At 39.5% G+C, this 25,678-nt stretch overlaps 1 protein-coding gene across 2 annotated transcripts in view; it reads right to left on the reverse strand.

Annotated features, from left to right (window-relative positions):
• Cul4b (cullin 4B) overlaps window positions 1-25,678 on the reverse strand; it is a 44,694-nt gene that overhangs the window by 18,042 nt on the left and 974 nt on the right. Inside the window, exons 2-12 of one of the 2 annotated variants that reach the window (XM_041639987.1) lie at window positions 19,700-19,873; window positions 18,646-19,185; window positions 16,056-16,171; window positions 6,308-6,411; window positions 5,596-5,665; window positions 4,291-4,364; window positions 3,383-3,545; window positions 3,122-3,211; window positions 2,739-2,821; window positions 1,962-2,029; window positions 681-799 (exon numbers count right to left, since the gene is read on the reverse strand). In XM_041639987.1, the coding sequence (XP_041495921.1) occupies window positions 681-799; window positions 1,962-2,029; window positions 2,739-2,821; window positions 3,122-3,211; window positions 3,383-3,545; window positions 4,291-4,364; window positions 5,596-5,665; window positions 6,308-6,411; window positions 16,056-16,171; window positions 18,646-19,185; window positions 19,700-19,873 (1,601 nt within the window). Of the gene's footprint in view, window positions 1-680; window positions 800-1,961; window positions 2,030-2,738; window positions 2,822-3,121; window positions 3,212-3,382; window positions 3,546-4,290; window positions 4,365-5,595; window positions 5,666-6,307; window positions 6,412-16,055; window positions 16,172-18,645; window positions 19,199-19,699; window positions 19,874-25,678 lie in introns of those variants that run through there. The other variant, XM_041639986.1, reaches the window with a different exon arrangement.

Here is a 25,678-nt window from a genome sequence, read left to right on the forward strand (position 1 = left end):
AGTATGCTCAATCGTGCCACAAGGACATGTGCTCAACTATGTTCATAGCAGCTTTGTTTGTCATGGCCAGAGGAAACAACCTAAATGCCCCTTGACCGAAGAATGAATAAGAAAAAAGTGGCATATTTACACAATGGAGTACTACACAGCAGAAAAAAATAACAACAGCTTGAATTTTGCAGACAAATGGATGGGGCTAGAAAACATTATTTTGAGTGAGATAACCCAGACACAGAAAGACAATTATCACATGTATTCACTCATAGGTGATTTTTAAACATAAAGCAAAAAAATCCAGCCTACAAACCACAATACCAGAGAACTTAGACAACAATGAGGACACTAAGAGAGACTTACATAGATCTAATTTTCATGGGAAGTAGAAAAAGACAAGATCTCCTGAGTAAATTGGGAGCATGGGGACTTTGGGGGAGGACTGAAGGGGAGAGGGGAGAGGCAGGGAGGGGAACAGAGAAAAATGTAGAGCTCAATAAATATCAAAAAAATAAACCCTTCCTCTCCAAGAAACTATCAACTGCCAATAACAGACAGAGGTGGCCTTCATGAGCCTCTTCGAACAAATAAAGAAAAAAAATCTTTCCTTAAAAATGAATTTAACAAGAAGTGCTGATATTCTTGGTATATAGATTACAAAACATTCAAGAGAAAACTGTTAATACCTTGATATACTCAATCCACTGCTGTAAGAGAACCTGAACTCCACCTCGAACTCTACTGAAGAGCTGATACAGAAGAGACAGATCTTGAATTCGATTTTCATCAAGAAGGTTATTTAAACCTGGTTTGAAACATTTTGGCATTAAAATAAAAGAATCAATAAGTGAATAAAATTGTCATGCATTTTAATGAAATGTAAGTTGAAATTACTATTATGATATACTGGTCTAAACTATATTAAGTATTCCTGTAAGAACACTAAGCTTTAGAAGTTCTTCGCTCTACAATGCTAAGAAATACCACACACACACACACACACACACATACAAACAGAGTTTGAAATGCAAGGAATACCTTCCTTTACTGCATTCTTACATGTCCAAATTGCCAATGTTTCTCTTTTTGCTTTGCAGTACTTTGGATGAACTCAGGGCAACTCATATACACTAAAATGTTTTATCACTGACTCACTCCACCCAGCTCAATTTCTTGACTGGTGTTAGCAGAACTCTCTTCTCAGTTCCACTTTCAGTCAGGAAACTGGCAACAACAGAAAGTTTAGGACAATGAACAGGGGAAAGACTCATCAATCTTCAGAAATGAATTACATGCTTATCAAGTTTTAGGTTTTTCTTCATTAAATTCAAAATTCTTTGATAAACTTTTGGTCAACTGTTTTAATAAAATGATTTTGAGCACTAAAAACTTAAAACTGCTATACAAAAAACAATTCACAAAATATTCTCCTTTCCTTCTGATGCTTAGTTATTAATAAGCAGTTTTTACTAATAATGGCTAACTGAGACAAACAGCTCTGAGACCATTCTTCCACCACTGATTAAGATTAGGGAGGCAGAGGCAGGTGAATCTCTAAGGTAGAGGCCAGTATGGCCTACAAAGTGAGTTCTAGGACAGACAGGGCTACACAGAGAAAGCCTGTCTCAGAAAAAAAAAAAAGACTAGGGTGGCACACGTTAGGGATAGTATTTATTTGAACTTTCTGAGCAGACTTGATGGTGACCTTATCTACTTTTTCATTTAGATTTTATATGTTAGGGTTATGCGTTATTTCTTATGTTTTGCCTGAATGCATGTGCAGTGGGAATCCCTGGTGCACGGAAGACAGAGAGAGTATTGGATTCCCTGAAAACTAGAATTTTGGAGGGTTGTAAGCTGCCATGTGGGTACTGGGAACTGCTAGAGTCCTTTGCAAAAGCAACAAATGCCCCTATCCACTGAGCTATCTCTCCAGTCCTAGTAATCTTTTACAAATTGCCAATTACCTTTCTGAAGTATTGCTGTTAAATGTTCACCTAGAAGTTGTTTCTCAACAGAAGCAATCAGTGACTTCCTAAAAGGAGGAAAACAGAATTACTGAGATAGGATTCTTCTGAAACTTCAAACTTCTAGAGAAAAACCAAATATTTCATTTTACATTAATTTTGTCATTTCTATCGTATGTGTCAATTTAATAGTGCTGAAGATTTATTTTGCATTATGCCTAGAGGAAGAAAAGTAATGCATATTTCAGAATTTGCTCAAAGTAATGTTTTTCAAGGTCTTGCTGTGCCTGGCTTTTTCCAAGTTTCACAGCTTTTTACAATGGTAAAAACAGTTATTTATGCTGCTTAATGGAACTACTTGGTTAGTAAGACTGAAAAGTACAGAAGCAGTTTCTCTCTGAACACCCACTTACTGAATTTTAATCACTAAAAAGATTTTAAAAGTCGGGCATGGTGGTGCATGCCTGTAATCCCAGAACTTAGGAGCTGGCATGGAGGACTGTGAGTTCCAGGGCAGCCTGGGTTTTAGTGAAACTCTGCATCGAAAACACCAAAAATTTTAAAGATTAACCCTATTTTGAAATTACATACTTAACACATCCAAACAATAATCAAAACCTTGATTAAGTCTAATTAGTTAAGGTAGATAATAACTTGAAGTTTGCATTATGAAAACAATTGTTAAAGACAAAGTCAGACCTGAAAATTGTTACTAACATGTTTAAGATGCTTAAATTGCTTTACCAACAGTTTTAAGACTAAGCATGTAATACTTACTGGGTGGTTTGATCTAAGTAAGTAATAAGTCTGTCTGCTTCTTCTTCTAGGCGTTTATTAATATGATGAAGATACTCAGGAACCTACAAAGATAGTTTTTTCTATTATTGTTTTCCTCCCCTTAAATCACTCAGAAAATGTCAAGTCCACAAGATCCGGGGATCAGCCCCGTCAAATGTGACAGGGTAGAATCATATGTAAAATTAGAGGTAGAGTTTATGATCCAGAATTCTGGCCTTTAAGAAGAGAGAAAAGAAAGGAGCACCTAAGTGAGAGAAGAGCATTACAATGTTGGGAATATAAATACAAAGGGAAGTTTGTGTTCTACAATGTAATATCTAATGTAAGAGGTGGTGGATTTATTAATCATGATTTTTAAATACCTCTCTTTCTTGCATTAACTTTTGACCTTCAGCTGCATAAAGCCGGTTAGTTTCTTCTAAAAATCGTTGTTCAAAAGAGTCTTGGTAAATCTAGGAGCGAAAAAACCAAAAGTATTTGTTTAGTCATTAAATATGTACTGAATGTCTTCCATCCCATCTGAACTCTATCTGAACAGCACTCTGACCGTGGATTTCAAACATCAAACTAGGAATAGGAATCAGATTCATAGGCAGCACAGGTGAGTGCTAGGTGTAACTTACTTGCAAATCAGACAGCATACTTAAAAGGCTTCGAAGTAAACTTCTATCGATTGCTTCACCATTCCGCTCTCTCTCAATCAAGAGAAGGATGCCATCAATTGTTTTTGTTTGAACTTTTTGATCACTTATAATATGAGCCCAAAATAACTCTAATCCCATGTCCCTAAAATTAAAAGAAAAAAAAATCATCTAAACTGGCAATACAATGTCTGAACAGGCTTAGTTAACTTATCTCATGTTAACTGGAGCCCCAAACTTCGAAGCAGTGATTATAAAAGAATAAAATCCATATTTAATTTTGAGTAACATTATGAAAGCATACAGGAAGCTCATTTTGTCTTTAATGGGAACTGAAACTGAATTCCTGGCTTCCTCTATAACTTTTCTTAGTGTCTTATTTCTTCTGGTGGCTACCTTTTCTCAGTCAAATCAAAGATAAAACTAGTTCAAAGACATAAAATAATTTTCACTTACTGGATTTGAGTAATTTATTTGGTCATTTAGTACGTGGCTTAAGAACCTGAAAGTCAGTGAATTTCAATCATTACTGTAGGTATATGCTAAACACCTGAGGAGGGACCAATTCATTCTGTTATTTTATTTTCACGAACAAACACACTTTTCAGTATATAGTCACAAGTAAAAAGAAACCTTAAATAATCAGCAATAACAAGATTTGGGCACAGAAATTCTATAGTAAACTTTAATCTTCATACTTTACATAGAAATTTCTTCATACACTATACTGAAAGTTAGCTTTCTACCATATTAAAACAGGCAAAAAAAGCTAAAACTCAAATGAGAAATTTTAGGAGAATATTCTGAATACATCTTAATCTCTTTCGTTATAATAATGTTATATGATATATAACAAATTTTTTTTCATAGTAATTCTCTGGCATCCTTACCAAATGGAGGGTAGCATGGAATTCTGAAGAACATAAGTTCTATCCAGAAACAAAAAAATGCTCCTGATCATTATCTGTCAAAAAAAAATCAAGCAATTTTTGAAATTTTGAAACTGTAGCTCTTAATGAGAATTGAAAGATTTTTATACTAAACAGACTATTAGCATCATTCAAATAAATACATCTAGCTGAACATACCTTATATACTTATCTTTAAACTATGGTATTAATCTAGACAACAGAGAATTAAGATGGCCCTCTGATATCTTTGCTACTTAAGAAGTAACTGAAAAGGGAAACAAGAGGTAGTACTGGGGTGCATGCCTACAAATCCAGCCCTCAAGAGGCTAAGGCAGAAAGATCTTGAGTTTCAGGGCAGCATGGGCTACACAGTGAGAGTCTATCTCAGAAAAAAAAGGAATCCAAAGTACAGTTAGTTCTTCCTTAGCAGCAGTGCTGGGAGGTAAAACGGTCTTAACTATACCCATGGCATTCAGGGGGGTAGGAAGTGAACTTAAAGACTTCTATTTACATTAATAGAATAATACCAGACTAGGGAGGATGAAGAAATGCATCATCTAAATAAACTAAAATACCAACTTTTATAAGTAGCCAAATAATCTATGGGGATATTACCAATAAGACTAACAGAGGAAGATGAAACTTTAATGAGAAATAATTTGAGGTCAATAATTCAGAAAAAAAGAATGGAAGTCAGGTGTGATGACTGATGCACTTAATTCCCAGCACTTAAAACACTGAGGCAGCGGGATTTGCCATGAATTTGAGACGGGCATAAGCTACACAGTGAGTTCAAACTCGTCTGGTTACAGAGTAAGACCTAACCTCAACACAAAAACTGCTATCAACAACAACAAAGACTCTAGAATGGAAATCATTTTGAAATGTTAGTTTCCCTGTAATTTGTAGTTTTAAAGTAAAAATCTAACCCAAATCAGCTTCCAATTTAGAAAAAGAACAATTATGGAGCACCTCCCGGCTACAAAAGTTTTTTATTCACCTATTTCTTTTGCAACAACGTCTTACCATGTAGCCCAGACTGGCCTAGAATGTATAATGTTTCTGTCTCAGCCTCCCAAGTGTTGGAACTCCAATTGTGTGCTGACACTTCTGCCTCTAAAGGCTTTTTTTCTATTACTATACAGTGCTCAGGATATATGCCAGGGTATCACTTAGGCTAAGCCGGTGCTTTACCACTCAGCTACCCGATAATTCCTTCAACAAAATTATCGAAACATTCTAGCACTTGAACTTGTTTGCAATGAATTATGTAGTACAACTTACCATTTGCCTACAATGATTTTGCCAGCATTTATCAATCTTTTTTAGAAAAAGAACACTATCCAATGAATCCCTGAGACATATGTTAAGGATATTTTAAACTGTTTCATACAAGCAATATGTATATTTTTTGTCTTATTTGTTTTAAATATATAATACCCATAGAACAAATGAAATTAAATAAATTATAGAACATAATTCTATTTCTTAAACTGCAGGAAATTAGATCCCACTTAACCTGCCTTTAAATCTAGTTTCTTTTTTTTTTTGAAAAAAAAAAGGTTAATTACATATACACTATTCTGCCTGCATGTATGCCTGCAGGTCAGAAGAGGGCACCAGATCTTATTATAGATGGTTGTGAGCCACCATGTGTGTACTAGACCTCTGGAAGAGCAGCCAGTGCTCTTAACCACTGAACCATCTCTCCAGCCTGCTAAATCTAAACTTAAACATAACTGAACATTATGTTTTCTGTTTAAGATTTCCCTCAATGGAAATCTGCCAGAACAAAAGGTTAACAACAGGAAATTTTTACTTAAATAAATACCACACATGTAGATTTTGACCCTAATTAAAACTGAAATTTCAAAACTTTGTTTTTTTCCTTTAGAAATAACAGAACAAAAATAGTCTACCAAACATAGGCATTCTACTTCCAATGGAGATATTCAAGAAGAAACAAATTTAAGATATTCTGTTTTGAAAAGGATATTCTCTGAATTGATGAATCTGTGCTTTGATGTGATCTTCACAGATCTGTCTCAGCTGCATATACAAATTTGCAGAAATTTTGTAAGAACAAAGATTTTCTACAGCCTGTAAGATAGAATACATAATTCATTACAACAGGATAGAGGAGGGGAAAGGGTCTCAGTAATCACATGAAGTCATTATTTTGCTATATGCTACATCAGCTCATTGAAAATCTTGTCCTTTTTCAAAAAACAAAAGTATGATATTAACCCAGGAGGCTGAGGCAGGTGGATCAGAAGTTTGAGGCTAGCCTGAAAAACCTTAGTCACATATATACACACAAGCACATACCCCCTCCAAAATAGACACAAAGTAAAACAAGAAAATGTAACTAATGTGGGTAAAAAAAACCGTTTTACTACCAAGGTACTACACTACCTCAAAATGTCCACATTTGTATGCTTATAATTGTTATACCAAAAGTTAAGGATGAAGGGAATCAAGTCAAGTTCTACTCTGTGAGGATATCCAATTCAGAGCGACTACTACATACAAAAGCTCTCTTATTACAAATGAAAATAGTTTTCATAAGCAGAGTATCACTAAAATTTAAAAATAATTTTGGCTGTTGTTTATGTATGAGATGGGTCAGAAATGACTACTACAACTCAATTAAAACTTACTTATACTTCCTTGGATTTTCCTGAATATAATAAAGTAGAAATTATTGGTAGGAGGATTAAAATTAGTATGATATAAATACCATGAAATTTTCTCCAGTGTTTCAATTTACAAAACGTTTCAATATAGGGGCTGCAAATTGGGCTTAGTGGTTGAACACCTGCCTACCCAGTTTGAGGCCCAAGAGTTCATACTTTGAACAACAAAAAGAACGCATTTTTCCTTCATTAGAGTACTTGAATTTATCCTCAAATCTTAAGAGGACAAGTTCAGATTCTGTGTTTCTTACTATGTGTATCAAATCAAAAGCCTTTCAAGTTTAAAACATCAGGTACGGTAACTCTGATGTTACTCCATAATTGGTAATGCTCAAGAGTACACCAAGATTCCTTTCTCACTATAACACAAGACAAAATCCCATATTAAAAGGGACTTGGAGGGCCCAAGTTCTATTGGTCTGAAGGGAATTTTGTAAATATGTAGCTAAACGTCATATTGGTAGAATTCAAGTCCAGTAATCAAGAAAAAAAAAAGAAGAAGAAACTGCCAGGCAGTGTTGGTGCACATCTTTAAATTCCACCATTTGGGAGGCAGAGGCAAGCAGATCTTTTGAGTTAAAGGCCAGCCTGGTCTACAAAGAAAATTCCAGGATAGCCAGAGCCACACAGAAATCCTGTCTCAAAAACAACAACAAAACAGTTTAAAAAGGAACCTACTTATTCCACCAGAGGGAAATCAGTAAGCCTCAGAAGGAGAGGGTAGACCCATCAGATTTAACAGCTAAGGAGAAACAGGAAAGCTGAGTCTTCCCTGAGAACGACTCGGTACAGTCCATGTAAACCTAGGGTTAGGTCACAAATGCTTAAGGGTGCCCTTGCTTCTTTCCTGTGCTCCTCTATTCACACTGGTCCTAGATGGGGTGGGTGTCCTCCTTCTTCCTTTATAATACTTCTTACTGTATTTAAGCTCTTTATGAATGACTGACTCATTTTCTCAAGCATTTCTCATTCCCTGCTTAGGTTGTCAATATGACATAATATACACTTCATCTTTTCTACTTTCCCTACTTCTGATACTTATTTATTCCACTTCCTTTTGTGTTCTCCTTTATCTCATAAACCAGTTCTTGACACCTTTATTTATACTCTCACATAAGAAACCATTTTCTGTTACTATTCAACTGGGTACTGCTTCTTCAAAATCAGGTTACTCCTTTCACTACCACGGACTTGCCTAATGCTGCCATCCATCACACTCCACTGACCCGCAACTAAATCAATAACTTTCTTTTGAAGTGTATACCTGGCTCCTTGACTTTACTTCTCACAGAGTGATCACAGAGTCGTAAGTTATTTAATAATTTGAGTTTCAAAGTATGTGTATGTGTTTATTTGACAGAGATTGCAACAAGAGAGATACATCCTGCATATTAGAAGTGACGTGATCAAAAAACTTTAGTGTGAGCTAAGTGTTGTTACAAGAATAATCAGAAATAAGACTCCCTACCACAGTCTTTAGGAGAGAGACATGAAGAAGTCTCCAGGGCAGAATCATCTCAACCACCCAGAGCGAAAAGGATAGAGCACTTATGAGAATAATCAGAAACAGAAAAACGAAGCTGAGCTTTACATGCAGTCTCATGTATGATTAGCTAAAAGGTGGTAGAGTAAGTTTCAAGTGGGCTAGAGTAGTAAAACTCAGTGGTAGATTGTTTGCTTAGTATTCATGAGGTTCCAGGTTCACAACCTAGCAATCTAAAAGATGAGGGTGTAAACACAGGGTCTTTGAAGGTAGTCAGGCATAAAATACAAACATTTAGCAAGCTTTTAACCCCTATTCCTCCAAATCCTAGCCCCTATCCTCCCAAACCCAAATATCAAATTAAAAGCACAAAATAACCCACTCAAACCACTTCCTTGAAAATAATATATACACAGAGAATGAAATGTGCTTCATAAACAAAGTCAGTATGAAAGATAAAGAATTCCCACCACGGCGCTCAACTCTTGCCATAGGCTGTCTAAGTTAGGTATTATTTTTCAAACTTTTATATTTAAAGAAAGGAAAACAATTGGCTGGTGAGGTGGCTCAAGCCTATGGCCATGACTTCCACTGATGAACAAAAAGTTAGCCTCTGACCTCTACAAGCATTCTGTGACATGTTCCTCCTCCTACGCCATCATACATAGAGGCATAAACAAATTAAAAATTAAAGTTTTTTTAAAAAGACCTGATTGTGGTAATTAAAATTTTTGAAAAAGACACCAGGTTGTGGTGACACATATCATATAGCTAAGTTCAATAAAACAAGTGACAGCTAGCTCATGCTGGTGTGGATGTGGAGTAAGGGGACAAGTATGTAAGAGGCAGAGGCATGTAGATCTCTAGGAGCTCACCAACAGCCTGATCTATTATAGTAAGTTCCAGGCTACCAAAGGCTATACAATGTGACCCTGTCTCAAAAAAATTAGAAAAAGAGAAGAAACTAGGTATGGTAACAAATACTTGAAGGCCAGCACTCAGGAGCCTGAGGCAGAAAAATCTCAAGTCTGAGTATGAGTACAGCTTGGGCTATACAGAGTAAGATTCTGCCTCAAAAAAAAGAGAGAGAGAGAGAAAGAGAGAGAGAAATAACACTGTAAAAGTTTAGCAATATACAGCAATAAAATGCAAAATACCTTTTTTTCCCGTTTGTTTATTAAAGATTTCTGTCTCTTCCCCGACACCGCCTCCCATTTCCCTCCCCCTCCCCCAATCAAGTCCCCCTCCCTCGTCAGCCCAAAGAGCAATCAGGGTTCCCTGCCCTGTGGGAAGTCCAAGGACCACCCACCTCCATCCAGGTCTAGTAAGGTGAGCATCCAAACTGCCTAGGAGACAGAGACAGAGATCCACATTGGAGCACTGGACAGAAATCTCAAGGTCCAAATCAGGAGGAGAAGGAGAGAGAGCACGAGCAAGGAACTCAGGACCGCGAGGGGTACACCCACACACTGAGACAATGGGGATGTTCTATCAGGAACTCACCAAGGCCAGCTGGCCTGGGTCTGAAAAAGCCTAGGATAAAACCGGACTCGCTGAACATAGCGAACAATGAGGACTACTGAGAACTAAAGAACAATGGCAAAATATCTTTTATTTAAAAAGGGTAAGATACAGAACAAAGTACTAAGAATTTGCAGGAAGGAGATAAACCATAAAATGAAACTTTAAGATTGTTTTTGTTTAATCCTTTTTACATTGTTGTGTAAATTTCCCCCAATCCATCCTGCAGGAAGCTCCTTTAAGCAGAAAGGTAAACAACTCAAAATAGCTTCTGGAAGTCCCTGAAACTGACCCAATTTACTAGGACCCTCCCTGACAAAGTGTACAATAAAAGCTGAGTCTAAGACAGGGAAGCTGGGATGCAAAGACTCTGAGACTGGATCAGCTGGGATTTAAACCAATAGAGGTTTCTGGTAAGGACTCTGCACGCTGTGAAGTGTGCTCCGGGCTCCCAGCTTTGTGAGTTGTCTGTCACCCATGCTGGGCTGGGCTTTGGTGATATGAGACATTTTTGCTCCTGTAAGTAACCCCAATAAAACTCACTGGCTCATCAAGCTGGACTTTTATGGTATTCATACTTTTTTCTATCATGGATTCCTTATCTGGGGTGAGTAGACCTGTGTATTGTGGCGCTCCCAGAAAAGTTTTGTCACACAACAGCATGTAGCAAACAGTGCTTTAATAAGATCAAAAATTATCAAGGGCCTTCATTTTGTGATTGCACATTTTAAAAATGATCAGTGACTACTAATGATTCATTAAAAGATGGGAGAAGTAGGCCAGGCAGTGGTGGAGCACCCCTTTGATCCCAGCACTCAGAAGGCAGAATTAGGCAGATCTCTGTGAGTTGGAGACCAACCTGGTCTACAAGAGTAAACTCCAGGACAGTCAAGGCTACACAGAGAAACCCTGTCTCCAAAAACAAACAAAAAAATCCAAGGAGAAATATGTAACAGAGTACGATCCTAAAAGTCATCAATGGGGCAAGTCAGATGTGGTGCTCATGCCTGTCATCTTACACTGAAGCAAAAAGATAATCACGAGTTCAAGATCATAGTGGGCTATGAGTTCTATGTCATCCTGGTTAGAGGGAGTCCCTATCTCAAAAAATCCAAACAGGGCTGGAGAGATGGTTCAGTGGTAAAGAGCGCTTGTTCTTGCAGAGGATCCAGGTTCCAATTTCAGCACTCACAAGGCAGCTCACAACTGTCTACAACTCCAGCTCCAAGAGGATCTAATGCCTGTTTCTGGCCTCGAAGGACACTGTAGACATGTGGTACACAGGTAATCAAGAAGACAAAATACCCATATATATTAAATTAAATCTTAAAATACAACAAAATAAAAAAACAGGTGACAGCAATTAAATTTTGAAAAACAAATAGCTATCAAAACTGTTAAGAAATTTAACTTTTCTTAGTTTCTAAAAGATAAAAAAAAAAGAATTTTAACTTTTCTCCTATATAATACTGACTGCTTGAAATAACTGCATTTTACAACTAATTATAATCTATACTGAGAGATGCATAATTTGCATCTCTTGTGGTCCATCTATCTATAGAACAGAATAGAAAGGAACATTATTTAAGATCTTTTTCCCAAAAAGTTCACCAGAATTCTTATTAATGTCAGAAACAATCTTCATCAGAAATGAAGTATAAACTAACCTAGCCCGGTCAAACAGTAAGACCCTAACTAACAGTGGGAGTCTGTCACAAATAACAACCAATCTTTATTCAAGACAGGCTAATCAACCCAAGCTAGTGCCTTTAAACATAGCCCTATTTATAATAAACCAAGATTAAACAAGCAAACAAAAATCCCACCCAAAGTATAAAGCATAGCTTCAATCTCAAAGCTTCAATCTCAAAGGATTTCAAGATTGTTAAGAAAGGTAATTTTAAAATTCAGGGACAATTATCATTTAAAGTATTGCTTTAAAAATACAATAGGCAAAAAAAAAATACAATAGGCTAGGAATGTGTTAACCCCAGCATTTGGGAGGCAGAGTTAGGTGGATCTCAGTGAGAACACTTACAAAGTGAGTCTACAAAGTGGTATACAAAGTGAGTGCCTGGATAGCCAGGTATTTGTCAAATAGTGAGATCCTGTCTTAAAAAAAATTAAAAATAAAAAGCCCTGTGTGGTGGTACACACCTTTAATCCCAGTCACCTAACTCCTCATAGTGAGTTAGCTCCAGGACAGGCAGGGCTATGTAGGGAGACCCCGTCTCAAAAAAACAAATAGTTACATTAAAAAACAAGAAGACAGTATGTGTTTACTGAAAACATAATGGAAACATTGTGCTAAAAATTAAACGATATCTCAGAATAATCTAAGGAACAGTCACAAAATAAAAACTTAAAAACTGTATTTTGAGCAAGGTCTCCCTATATAATACAGTCTCCCTTGCACTTAAAATCTTCCTGCCTTAGCCTCTGAAGTGCTGAGATTACAGCATGTCCTACTATTACTATGTACTTGTGACTTTAGGACAAAAAAAATGCAACAGCAAGTAAAATTAAATATAAGAAAGCAAAAATAGGGGCTGTAGAGATGGCTCAGAGGTTAAGAGCAGTCATTGTTCTTCCAGAGGTCCTAAATTCAATTCCCAGCAACCACATGGTGGCTCACAACCATCTGTAATGAGATCTGGTGCCCTCTTCTGGTCTGCAAGTATACATGCAGACAGAAAACTGTAAACAAAATAAATCTTTTAAAAAAAAGAAAGCAAAAATGTTGTGATCCAGCTGCCCTCACTCCTCCTGACTGACAGGGGAACTTCCTTGTGGTCTGTAATTGACAAGGATGTTTGTGTTCTTTCTGACCCCTGGGTCTCCACAGAAGTAGAGGTATAAAAGGTTGCTGGGCAAAATAAAGGTTGCTGTTCTTTCACCTGAAAAGAAGCCTCCATGTCTCAATCCCTGCACCCCTCCCCAGTCTTGGTTATCCAGGCTGCGCTGGCTGCAGCACAAAAATACACACAAAAAATTAGGTATGGCCGAGCGATGGTGGCGCACGCCTTTAATCTCAGCACTCGGGAGGCAGAGGCAGGCAGATCTCTATGAGTTCGAGACCACCCTGGTCTACAGAGCTAGTTCCAGGACAGGCTCCAAAGCCACAGAGAAACCCTGTCTCGAAAACCAAAAAAAAAAAAAAAAATTAGGTATGTTCTTTAAGCACGCAAGGAATTAAAATCAACATATCAAATATATCATCAAATCAAAAACTCAGGGAAAATATTTAAGGTGAATAGGGCTCATTAAGAGCTATAATGAATATATGTAAAGAATTGAAATATACAAATACCTTACTGCAATTAAACTGGCTGTGCACCAGCATACCCAAATAAAGACTACATATACAAATGGAAGCACAGTGGCTGTTTTCCCTAAAGCTGTTTTGAACACTGCTGTACAGTGGGTATTTAAGGTGCTGTGGTGTTATTAGTGAAGCAGCACAGTAGTGGAAAATCAATTGGAGTTAACAATAAAACATCTTAGTTCGACTTTCCTTGTTCAGCCAATAAGTAACTTTGGGTGGGTTATTTAAATTCTGAGACTCAGTCTCCTTGTTGTTAAAGTGGTGATAAAAACTATTATATATTTAAGAGTATAATGCTTTAAATGAACTACAAGAAAATGGATCTGCTTTGCAGGTTTTACCATACACAGTATGTCGACCCCACAGACTCTTTAAGACCTTTCTCACTCTAATTTCTCAATTCTACTTTTGTTATTTTACAATTCAGGAGGCATGTCTAAAATATGCCAAAAGAGCCAAATGAGGACTTACCCTACTGTCACCACCAGCTGACATTTATACAGCACTCTACCTGCTGATGACTGCTGTGTTGGGCGTACACTGACTAATTTTCACAGCAACAGAAACCAACGATCTCAATTTAACATAATGCAGATTTTAAAAAAGGTATACTGTGGTTTGTAAAATATGTGACTATAACTAACATCAGCTCAATAGTGTTTCATTAACGTGTTGTTTTCTTTTACAAATATCTTATTTGATTATTAGATTAGCGACCCAGAGAAAAAGACAAGGCAGGTAGTAGCTTGCCTGTTTTATAGTGGAGGAAAGTAAAGCTGAGGGTGTTTATTTACTGTTTTGTCCAAGATTAGAAAGGCAATCACAGTGAAAGTGAGTCCCAAATGTGGCCTCTAACTCCTATGCCAGAGTTTGTCATCAACAGACTCACATTCTACAACTAAAACACAAGAAATACAAATGCTGAAATATTGACCATTTCTTACAAGTTTACTAAACAGAAGTTATTTTTAAATACAAATGGCTGATGATATAAGGAAAAACAACTTCTTAAATTAGTTGTGTCAAAAGTGCAGTGAGGAAAACTCTTGGAAAATCAGGAAAAGCAAATAACCTCAAGTTAAGGTGTTGGACTATATATAGTTGCTGCTCATTTCGGAATTAGACTGACAGATAGAAAAAACTCAAAAAAAGTACAAAAAAAGCTACTATTAAGAAAGAATGAGACTGGGTGGTGATGGTACATGCCTTTAATCCCAGCACTTGGCAGGCAGAGGCAGGTGAAACTCTTATTTATGAGTCCGAGGCCAGCCTGATCTACAAACTGAGTTCCAGGACAGACTCCAAAGCAAAAGAGAAACTGTCTTAAAAAACAACAACGATAATAATAATTATAAAGAAAGAATGAGGCCCCAGGCAGTGGCATCAGAAACGTTCAATCCTAGCACTCAAGAGGTAGAGGCAGAAAGATCTCTGTGAGTTCAAGGCCAGCCTAGTCTACAGAATGAGTTCCAGGACAGTCAAGGCTATATAGAAAAGTTTTGTCTTGAGGGGAAAAAAAGAATCAGGTAGGACCAAGGAGATGGTTCATCAGGTAAACGTGCTTACCACCAAACCTGCCAACCTGAGTCTGATACCTAGGACACCCATGGTAGAAAAGTTTAATTTCTGCAAGTTGTCTTCTGACTTCCACATGAGACGTAGATGTGAACTAACACCCCCCCCACACACTCTCTCATATACACACAATTTTTCTTTAAATTAAGTTCTTTTTTTAAAGATTTATTTACTTATTATGTATACAGCATTTTGTCTGCATGTGTGCCTATGGCCAGAAGAGGGCACCAGATCTTATTATGAATGGCAGTGAGCCACCATATGGTTGCTGGGAAATGAACTCAGGAAACTCAAGACCTCTGGAAGAACACAGCCACTGCTCTTAACAACGAAGCCATCTCTCCAGCCCTAAATTAAGTTCTTTAAAGGAGGTGAGGGGTGGCAAGATGGCTCAGTTGGTAAAGGCACTTACCATCCCTGGGACCCACAGGGCGGAAGGAAAGAACTGAACCCCCTAAGTTGTCCTAAGACTTCCACACATGGTTTACCCATACACATATACACACACAGAATGAATGTATTTTTTTTCAAAAAAAGAGAAAGTCAGAACAAAGGATGTGAGAATGTGAAGAGCTGCATGCCTTGAGGCCGTTCTTAAAGGTGGGTAACAGAACTACGAAAGAATGCCACAACAGAAATGACATACCACAGAAAAAACTTCTAGGATCCCTGCTATAGCGTTAAAGTCTAGGTCATACCTCGACTATACCAAAATTTAACTGAGTTCTTATCAGAAGTGCCCAATTATGTATCCCCAGTTTAAGTAAGGCTATGTGCTGTGACCATAAAATGGAAGGTAGCAATTAACTAGTAATGAACCAAAGAATCTACTACAGAACATAGTTCAGAAAGTTAAAACACACCGGTATGGAGAATGGATTAGCAGGTAAGAGCACTCCTCCATGCTCCTCCATGACCCAAGTTTGATTCCCAGCACCCTCTTGTCAGGTAGCTGACAACCACTTAATTACAGCTCTAGCGGCATCCTAAGCCTCTGGTCATCAAGGGCATCTGCACTCACAGGCACACGCATGCTTCAGCACGGACACACGGATACACACACAAATCTTTAAAGCAGGAAAATACAAATGCATGCCATCGTGACTGATATTAGTCAAATCTGGTTTTATACACTAATACATACCTGGTAGAGTTCTTCTAAATTATACTTAATTGAAGTACTATTCTGAATAGCTTCCACGGCTTCTTTCAGCTTCTGCCATGTCTCATCTGTATAGTTTTCTGGTAATTTAGGCTTATCTAAATAATATGCAAAAAAAATTTTAGAAAAATATTCAGGATATGGTAACTAAAGAACTATAAAATAGAACAGCATTGCTATTTTAGAACCTTTATTATACCTCAATATTAAAGTAATATTGAGTATTTATTATAACTGAATATTAAAAGTTCAGTATAGCCGGGCGATGGTGGCGCACGCCTTTAATCCCAGCACTCGGGAGGCAGAGGCAGGCGGATCTCTGTGAGTTCGAGACCAGCCTGGTCTACAGAGCTAGTTCCAGGACAGGCTCCAAAGCCACAGAGAAACCCTGTCTCGAAAAACCAAAAAAAAAATAAAAAATAAAAAAAAATAAAAGTTCAGTATAAACAAAATTTAAGATGCCAAAATACTATTAAGGCCGGGCGATGGTGGCGCACACCTTTAATCCCAGCACTCGGGAGGCAGAGGCAGGCAGATCTCTGTGAGTTCGAGACCAGCCTGGTCTATATAGAGCTAGTTCCAGGACAGGCTCGAAAGCCACAGAGAAACCCTGTCTCGAAAAAACAAAAACAAAACAAAATACTATTAAGTCATTTTGACTCACCTATGAAAATTGAAGGTAAAGGTTTTTTTCTCCTATTGATTGTATTGCTTCAAAAAAATTCAAGAATGATAGATTAAAAATAGCAGTCCTGATCTTATTTTAGCATGTGTAAAACTGAAGCTGACATAAATCTTGTAGTTAAAACACTGAGTATGTAATATGTGAAAAATATTTTAGAAACTTCTTAGAAATTCTCCCAATAAAATGCCCACAGTGAATATTAACACCTCTATTTTATAACTTAAGAAACTGAGTCTCGAACTCATTTGGCCACCATAACTAGTCAATGGCAAAGCTGGGATTCCAATCTAGGTCTGTTTGACTCCCTAATTATGCAGCAATCACAGAAAAGGAGGGAACTGAATGAAAATTTAAAAACAAACCAGCACCCAAATGGCTCCAGAACCAATAAGGTATTTTCAGACTGAAAAGAAACCTTAATCTAGACTTTAAACTTTATTCACCAACGATAAGTGAAACAAATTAGATTCCAAATGCATTAATGCCTTCAGGAGAAAGAAAAATAAACTCTGAAATTAATTTGCAAATGCAATTAGGGGGGCTGGAGAGATGGCTCAGTGGTTAAGAGCACTGCCTGCTCCTCCAAAGGTCCTGAGTTCAATACCCGGCAACCACATGGTGGCTCACAACCATCTGTAATGAGGTCTGGTGCCCTCTTCTGGCCTGCAGGCAGACACAATACTGTATACAATAAATAAATATTTTAAAAAAACTGCAATTAGGATCACAGCTCATTTCTTGAAAAATTCCTTCCCTATTAAATTTATCTTTAAGTGAAGTAATGAATGAATTCGTAGATACAGCTCAAATTCACTTTAGAAAGCTCTACAAGTAAGTCAAAAAGAATGTAACTGGAGAGCCTGAGGGTGGAAAGAGGGTAATACAAGAAGAGAAAGGGTTAAAGCCAGACAATACTATAAGCCCCTCCGCTAGACAAATAGCACACTGCTCTTTTCCACAGTAACGTTTCCAACAGACCCAGAGTAAGCACTTCATCCCGTGCTAATACTTAGGAACAGGACACTTCTGGTAAAACCTAAGTTCATTCATTTACTTCCCCAGCTTTAAGAAACATTCTAGCATCTATTATGTGCTAGCTGAGGATGGTGAAAAAAATATCAGAAAAACAGCGATACATTCAACAGATAAGAACTTAGCTCAAATACATTTTAAATGGTGACTTTATATTTTCACTGGTGCCTACACCACACTCCGAATCAGTAATCTCAAACACAGCACGCTCCAATTTCCTAATAGCTGCAGGTCAACCCTTGGAACGCACGTTTTCGTGAGGAAAGATGTAGTTAACTATTTCTAGCTTTCGTGGTCGAGTCCCTGCTGCTGTGTACACACAGCCATTTTCACTCAGACTTTACCTTTGGGAAGAAATACAGAAAGAAAAAAAAAAACCAAAGATTTTTCACCAAATACTCCTCCCACAGTAAGTTTCACAAACACAGTACTCTATACTAAGAAGATAAAACTATCAACCTTTACCTGCATTTTTAGGGGCTGGAGTATGTGGCCTATAAAAATAAAAATCTCAGTAGGACCAAGACTCGCTATGCACCTAAAATGTTCCTCTTTAGACAAGTTTCTCACCTGTAAAATCCGCACCATACTGTGTTTTAAGGAACAACAGATAAGATATAATGGATTGAAACAGACCTCAAAAACGGAAACATTATAGAGTGTGCTTCAGAGCAAGGACACAAACACCCCAGAAAAGGAACCCGCTACCCAAAATAGGGCCTTCCTTCCACTCACTGATTATGCATAAAACATTAGGCGACCTCTATACTGTTTAATATATTAACATCAACAGCGCACGTGACTGCTCAAGTGTCAAATTCTTAGCAAGTGATTATGGATTTTGGCCTTGGTTACCTTTAAAGTTCTTGATCACTAACTTCTTAGCTGAGCCAGGCTTGCTGTTAGCAAAGCTAGAGACCGTGGTAGATGATTTAGACAGGCCATTTGCATGGTGCACTGAAGCCACAGAAGAAATTAACAAACTCTTATTTTTAAGTTGCTGCTGCTGCTGCTGCTGTGAGGTTGCAGCAGTGGGCGATGATGAGGAAGATGAGGAAGCCTCCTCAGCCATTTTCGTTTCAAACCCTACAAACTCCAGGGTGTCTTCAAAACGCAGCTTCTTCTGTATCGGTACGTGGCTGGAAGTGGCCACTGGAACCGCGAGGCAGCAGGACGAGGTTGAAGGGGACGCGGAATCTTTAGGTTGTGGAGGGGTAGAGGAAGTGGTGGAATCAAAGTCTCTCTCGTTACTACTGTTACTGCTGCTACTGTTGCTGCTCTTTAACTTTCTCTTCTTGGCAGAGGTGGGCGGAGTGGTGCTGGTATTACCATCAGTGGCTGATCTGACCTCCTGAGCAGCAGCAGAAGCAGCAGAGGGATTGGGGGAAGAAAAACCTGTTGGAAACATGAAAATAGCGGGGTCAACAGGCAGAGGAGAATCAAAATCCTACGTTTATGTGCCTGTGTGCATGGAGGAGAGGTGGCAATGTTGAAGGGGGAAGGGAAGAAAGAGAGGAGAAACACAGAGGACGAGAAGGAAAGTGGAGGGGGGCACACCGAGGGGAATGGAAGGGCTTGGGAAGGCAGATAGGCTGCCACCGGCAGTGAGAACGAGGCGGGGGAGGGAAGCGGAGGAGGCAGACAGGTAAACGGCTATGCCATTCCCCCTCCCCTGCTTGTCGGCCTCTCTCCCCCACTTTTCTGCTGGAGAGACTCAGGGAACCAGTGAAGCTTGCAGCTCCTCCTCCTTTTCTCCCTCTCGGGAGCGAGCTGAGGCTTGTTATTGTCAACAGCACAAGAGGCTCCCGCACCACTTCCCTGCCAGCACCCTCTTCACCGGGGCTCCCTCACCACCAGTCACCCCTTCCTTAAAGGTCCCGCGGGGAGCTTCGCGCCACAGCGTCCTTACCGGAACTGCCTGGGCAAACACTTTTCATAGCTCCCTGATCCAGAAGCCTTGGGGTCCGCTGGACTTGAGGTGGGGGGGATGGGGGAGGGAGCACTGGGGGTAAAAGAGGTGGATAGGGAGGACGGGGCGGATCCTGGAGACACCTTCGGCCCTCTTGATTGGAGGTTTCTGAACCTGAGGAGGGCGGGGAGATAGGTGGGGAGGACAGGCGGAGAAGCGGGAAGGCTCCCGTGAGGCAGAGTAGGTGGTGCATGCTAGGGGCGGGCTGAACTAGCTGGGAAAAAAGAGGGTGGGAAGAAAAAAGTAAGTGGATAGGAAACTTTGAAAGAGAAACGGGACTGAGGAGGAGCCGCAGGGCCACAGGAGGAACCCGAGAGATCGGGAAAGCATGAGTCTGCCTCCGCTAGAGAGGGCTAGCCCTGTGTTCAGAGAGCGGAGAAGCCTAGGACGAAAGTTTCCAACTCGGTGGAGCAACACATGGCTGGGTTTTGTCTGACACAACACCCCACAGGGCCCGCATTTTGATTGTCTCTATAATGACACCAGCTGTAAAGCCATGAGCGTTTTTTAAGATGGCTGGCGAGAGGAGGGGTACATTCTAAGGCCAAGTAACAACCCCACCCAGCACAATTTCAGGGTCCGTCCTCCCACCCCATCAGTCAGTAACTCGGTAATTTGTAGCCCAAAGCTAAGACTTACTTCCTCCACTTACAAACTCTCATACTGGCAAAAGTCTGTTTCCTTACCAGTGTGTTTCATAAGACAAAGTTTTACATGTGATTTTTGGCAGAAAAAAAAAGCAAAACCTCCAGCCAGGTGGCGACAGTATGGCTTTAATTCCTGCACTAGGGAGGCAGAGGCAGGCATTATCTCTGTGAGTTCGAGGCCAGCCTGGTCTACAGAGCAAATTCCTGGACAAACTCCAGAACTACTGAGAAACCCTGTCTCGAAAAAAAAAAAAAGAAAAGAAAAAACTCCAAATTTGGTTAAATTGCCAGCAATAAACCTGTCAGAGACCAGCTTAGATAGGAAGTCCTTAGGACCTAACTTAATCTGGGGGGGGGCATTCTTAGCCAGCGCACTGACAAATCCCTGTCTTTCCAGCATTCTGGAGGCCAAGGCTGAAACAGAGCTAGTGTGAGGCCAGGCTGGACTATGCAGACTCACAAGACAACAAAAGTTAATCTTAGGGTATTCTCAGCAGAAGAGACAAACTCAAAGAAAACTATAGTTGCCGGTGTGTGTATTGTTTCAGCTTGTATGGAACAGTTCACAAGCTCTATGCCGCCCCAGAAACCCACCTTTGAAAAGCCAGGGAAGGAAAAAGCCTCAAACTTCTCTAATATTATAGGTTTTTTTTAAGGGCTAGAAATTACTATGGGGAAAAGCACATGTGGAATAGTCAAGACAAGATAAACACAATGTTCACGCTAGATCTCAAAATGGGAGTTGGCAAGAGGAGAGAGGAAGTGTAGTTTTCAGCTGTGAAAGGTTTTTGTTTAATGTAAAGAGCAATGAGACTAGAAGCTAGGATGTCAGGTTGAAATATGGAAAATGAAATTTCAAAAGTGCCCGGGACCGCTGGGGTTCTACATGTTTGTAATCCCAGTGTTTTGGAAGAAGAGGCAGGAGGCTTGCCAGTTTGAGTTATATAGCCTAAAACCCTATGCAAAAAAAAAATGTCTGGTACACCAAACATTTGGTCTGTCATATAGGAAACGGTGGGCAACAAGGCGAGGCTTTCATATGGAGAGAACTGGGTAGAGTAAGAACAGCTTCGAGTGATAATTAAGAATGAACACTGCAAGTCAATCACCTTTCTAACCAGAAGGCCACACGCCTCGGTGTCCTGAAAAGCCCTTACTATGCAAATTCTCCAGAAAATTGCCATCTTAAGCTGAGTATGACAGCTCACATTTGTATTTCCAGCACTAAAGAGGCTGAGGCAAGAGGACTGCTTTGAGTTCAAGCCCAGGCTGAACTAAAGAGAAGATATTTCAATGAAAAACAAAACTGGGCCGGGCGATGGTGGCGCATGCCTTTAATCCCAGCACTCGGGAGGCAGAGGCAGGCGGATCTCTGAGTTCGAGACCAGCCTGGTCTACAGAGGTAGTTCCAGGACAGGCTCCAAAACCACAGAGAAACCCTGTCTCGAAAAACCAAAAAAAAAAAAAAAGAAAGAAAGAAAGAAAAAAAAAAGAAAAACAAAACTGGCCAGCACCTTTGTGCTAGTGGCTGAGGGCCTGCTGAAAAGCTCTAATGGAATTCAGGCCCCAAGGGCCCATGAAAGATGAAAAGCAGGCCTGCAAGGTGACTTGGGGAAAGAATCTGTGTTTCAGCACAGGGCAGTGCTTGCTAATTGTCACTCTTTCCCCAGCAACCATTAACTGCCAGCAGGACCCTAGGAGGAGAGGAATCTCACTAGCCCCACCCCCAGCAACTGTAGACAAGGTCTGGCTAAGTCTCTCAGGCCAGACTTGAACATATGTGGTAGCTCAGACTGTATTTCAATTCTCCTGCCTCAGGCTCCCAAGCAGCTTACGTTGAATGACATACTTGTGGAAATTCTCCAAGAAATATCCCTGAGTGTTATGAAAAAAAAAACCTTTTCCTTAAATGACAAATAATTATCTTTCTTTTCACATCTTATAACCTAATAATAACCTTACACATTTAGCATATCTTAATAAGGATATGCAATTTTAATAATTTTTTCTTAAGTGTACACTTTGTCATGCAAATCGACTTAAATAGCACTGTGCCATGAGAGGACTGGGTTTTATTCCTAGACCCTTAGACCAATTTTAAAAAGAGAAAAAATAGTTGGGTGGTGGTAGCGCATGCCTTTAATGCCAGCACTTTGGAGGCAGCTGCAAGTGGATCTCTGAATTCAAGGCCATCCTGGTCTATACAGTGAGTTCTAAGTCAGCCAGGGCTGTATATTATAACAGGCATTAATATGAAATACATTTTACAGTGAGTTATGGGGGGACCAGGGAGATTTGCTTTGTCATGGACAACAGATCATGTGTACCTCCTCAGCCCCTCTCCACTCGCAGGGATAAAATGGTTTCATACCCTCAAATGTGTTTTTAAAAGAATATTTATCAGGATGTATGTGCACCTGAGTGTGTGCACGTATACCACATATGTGCAAGTGACGCTGATGTCAGAAGAGGACATCAAATCCCCTGTGACTGAAGTTACAGATGGCTGTGAGCCTCCATGTGGGTGCTAGGAACCAAACTTAGATGCTCTTAACTGATAAGCCACCTCTCCAGTCCCCCAAAATACATTTTGAGGTTGAATTCACTAACCACACAATAGTCAAGATGTGTAACATAGAAAAACATACACTTAAAATGTGTTCACATAAAGAAGCTTGTATCTTGTGAGTTCAACTCATTTCCTTAAAAACATTCATTAAACTCTACAATGTACACTTACTACAGTGAGGTGCAAATATTATTGGTATTCTTTTAAGCAGCCTTTATAAAAGTAACTCTATGAATACAGGAAAACATAAAGACTATTTTTCTATTGTTCATTCCCTTATTTCTGTATATATATATATATATATATATATACACACACACACACACACACATACACACACATTTTGTTGGCTTTTTGTTTGTTTGGTTGGTTTTTGTGAGATAAGAGGGTTTCATTTTGTAACTCAGGCTAGTCTTGTTCACAGCCCTTTGCCAACCTCAGCCTCCTGGAGGCTGAGATTAGAGATGTGAACTACCACACCTGGCTGGTTCCCTTTTTTCATCATGGAGATTCCCCAGAGTACTTGGTTGTAGCCCTCTCAGACAAATCATACTTGCTATCAGTCAGACACTTGTGGAAGTTTGGTTACACACTGAATGGGATTTTCCTTGAAAATAAGAGATTGCTTATTCAGGAGACACTGAATGTCCCTGAAGCAAGCCTTAAGAATATGTGAGACACAGTTCTTGGGGTTTACTATGATGATTTGCATAGATGTCTTATCTTGTACTCCCAGTTTCAGAGTTAAGAATTCAAGACTCAAGCTGGATGCTAGTGATTATAACTAAGGACTTATGCCAAATATTTGGGTGCTGTGCTACTGAGTTACCCAGTGTGGTAGACACTTCATTATCCTGCAAAGTTGAAGGGCTTGTATGGCAACAGTATGAAATTCTCTGGGGTAGAAGAGTAAGCATCACCAAATTGATGGTTTTTGTTTATACACATTAAAATATAAATTTCTACCTAAAAAAAGATATGTGCGTCATTAGAATCATGTGATTGAGGCCAGTCTAGACTATATAGGCCTTTGTCTCAAGACACATAAAGAGACACAGAAGTAGAGGTGAACACTTGTAATTCCAGCATTTGGGAACCAGAGGCTGAAGAATCATGAGTCCAAAGCCAACCTCAGCAATACAGCAAATTTCAAGTCAGCTTGGGCTTTATGATACCTTGTCCGAAAACAAAATAAGAACTATAAAATGGACAGATAATGAAGGATCATGATCCACTATTTAGGTAAAACCCTTTAGATGATAAATGTAATCCATGCAAACAATAAAACCAGAGACGGAGCACTGAAAACATTTGAACCTTTAGCCTCTCAACTCAGAGACTTCATCAGTCACGTCTGTGGACCGCTGGAAAGGCAGATTTATAAACTGAAACAACCAGGCCATTCTCCCTGAGGACTTGATGGAGGGAGCTAGACCAGTCACAGATTAATTCTCCCTATGGTGATGCCAAGCACTCATTTACCATGGAGCTGCTCGGCCCCATTTATACTTCTGCTCACTTCATCAATGATTACCACAATTCCCCACCCCCTGCTTTAATGTTTGCTCTTATAATGGGTTCAGGGTTTCTGTCTCACAAGCAAGGCCAGTTTAAATTTAAATCAGCTGTTCCCTCTGATTTCACAATAGAATCACCTGGGGGAAGTTTGGGGGGTTCTCTGTTGTTTTTTAAATCTTGGACTGGTAGAGCACTTGCCTAGCATGTATGAAGCACTAGGTTTGATCCCTAGTAGCACAAGAGAAACGTTCTGCCCTGATGGACTCAGTCCGAACCAGAACAAACCCTTCCTTCCTTAAGCTGCTGTGTGTGCTGTATGCGTTGTCACAGCAATGAGAAAGTAACTAATGTGAACACCAAGCTTGCATGCAGTTCCCATCCTTATGAAGAAGGAAGATAGCAAGAAATACGTCTATCAGCCAAGAGTGCTATTTTGTTCTGGACAATCAGTTCATTCCCTGGCTAAACCTTCAACCAGAGAGAGGGAGAAATCAGCTCCTTCCTCCTCCTCCCGGCAAAATCCAGGTAAATGCTGAGTAAACAAAGCTTGCCTGAGAGCCCATTTGAGTCTGGTCACAGAGTACACAGAAACAACCCTTGCTCTCAAACTCTTCTCCGTTTGGCCTAGTGGGTGAGGCAGTCATGAAAGGAATTGTGCCAGAGACTCCTGGCTCTGCCTGAGGCGGAAATGGAGACTGATGGGATGAAGCGGAGAAAAGAGGCAAAACTGAGCATCACCTTCTGAGAAAGAAATTCAGCTGAAAGCATTGGAACTGACCAGGCAAGAATGAAAGGGGGTTGAGAGCATCAAGGAAGAACATAAAAGACACATTTAAATCCTAGAAGAGAGGGAACTCAGCAGGGCCAGATATCAGGAGATGAGTTACTAAGGCCCAACTTTCCATCTGATTAGATGCTGGAGTACTAAAGAGGGGAAGCAAAGGCCACATCTCTCGCCCGTGTGCTAGCAATTCCTAGGCCCCTTAGCACTAATGCTTAGTCATAAGTCCTACTTTCTGTTGAAGCTGTGGCCTTACCTGAGTTGCAGTGGTTTAGGAATCAAGCCGAGAACCTCCAAAGGAGAGAAAGGACCCGAGAACATACAAAATAGGACCCAATAAAACCAGAATACTATGCTACTAATGTATGAGAAAGTCAAATGAACAAAATCATCATTTCAAAAAC

This window comes from Microtus oregoni, unplaced genomic scaffold (genome assembly GCF_018167655.1).
Source record: "Microtus oregoni isolate MIOR12 unplaced genomic scaffold, Mior012 000061F_ref0000440, whole genome shotgun sequence".
NCBI lineage: Eukaryota > Metazoa > Chordata > Mammalia > Rodentia > Cricetidae > Microtus > Microtus oregoni.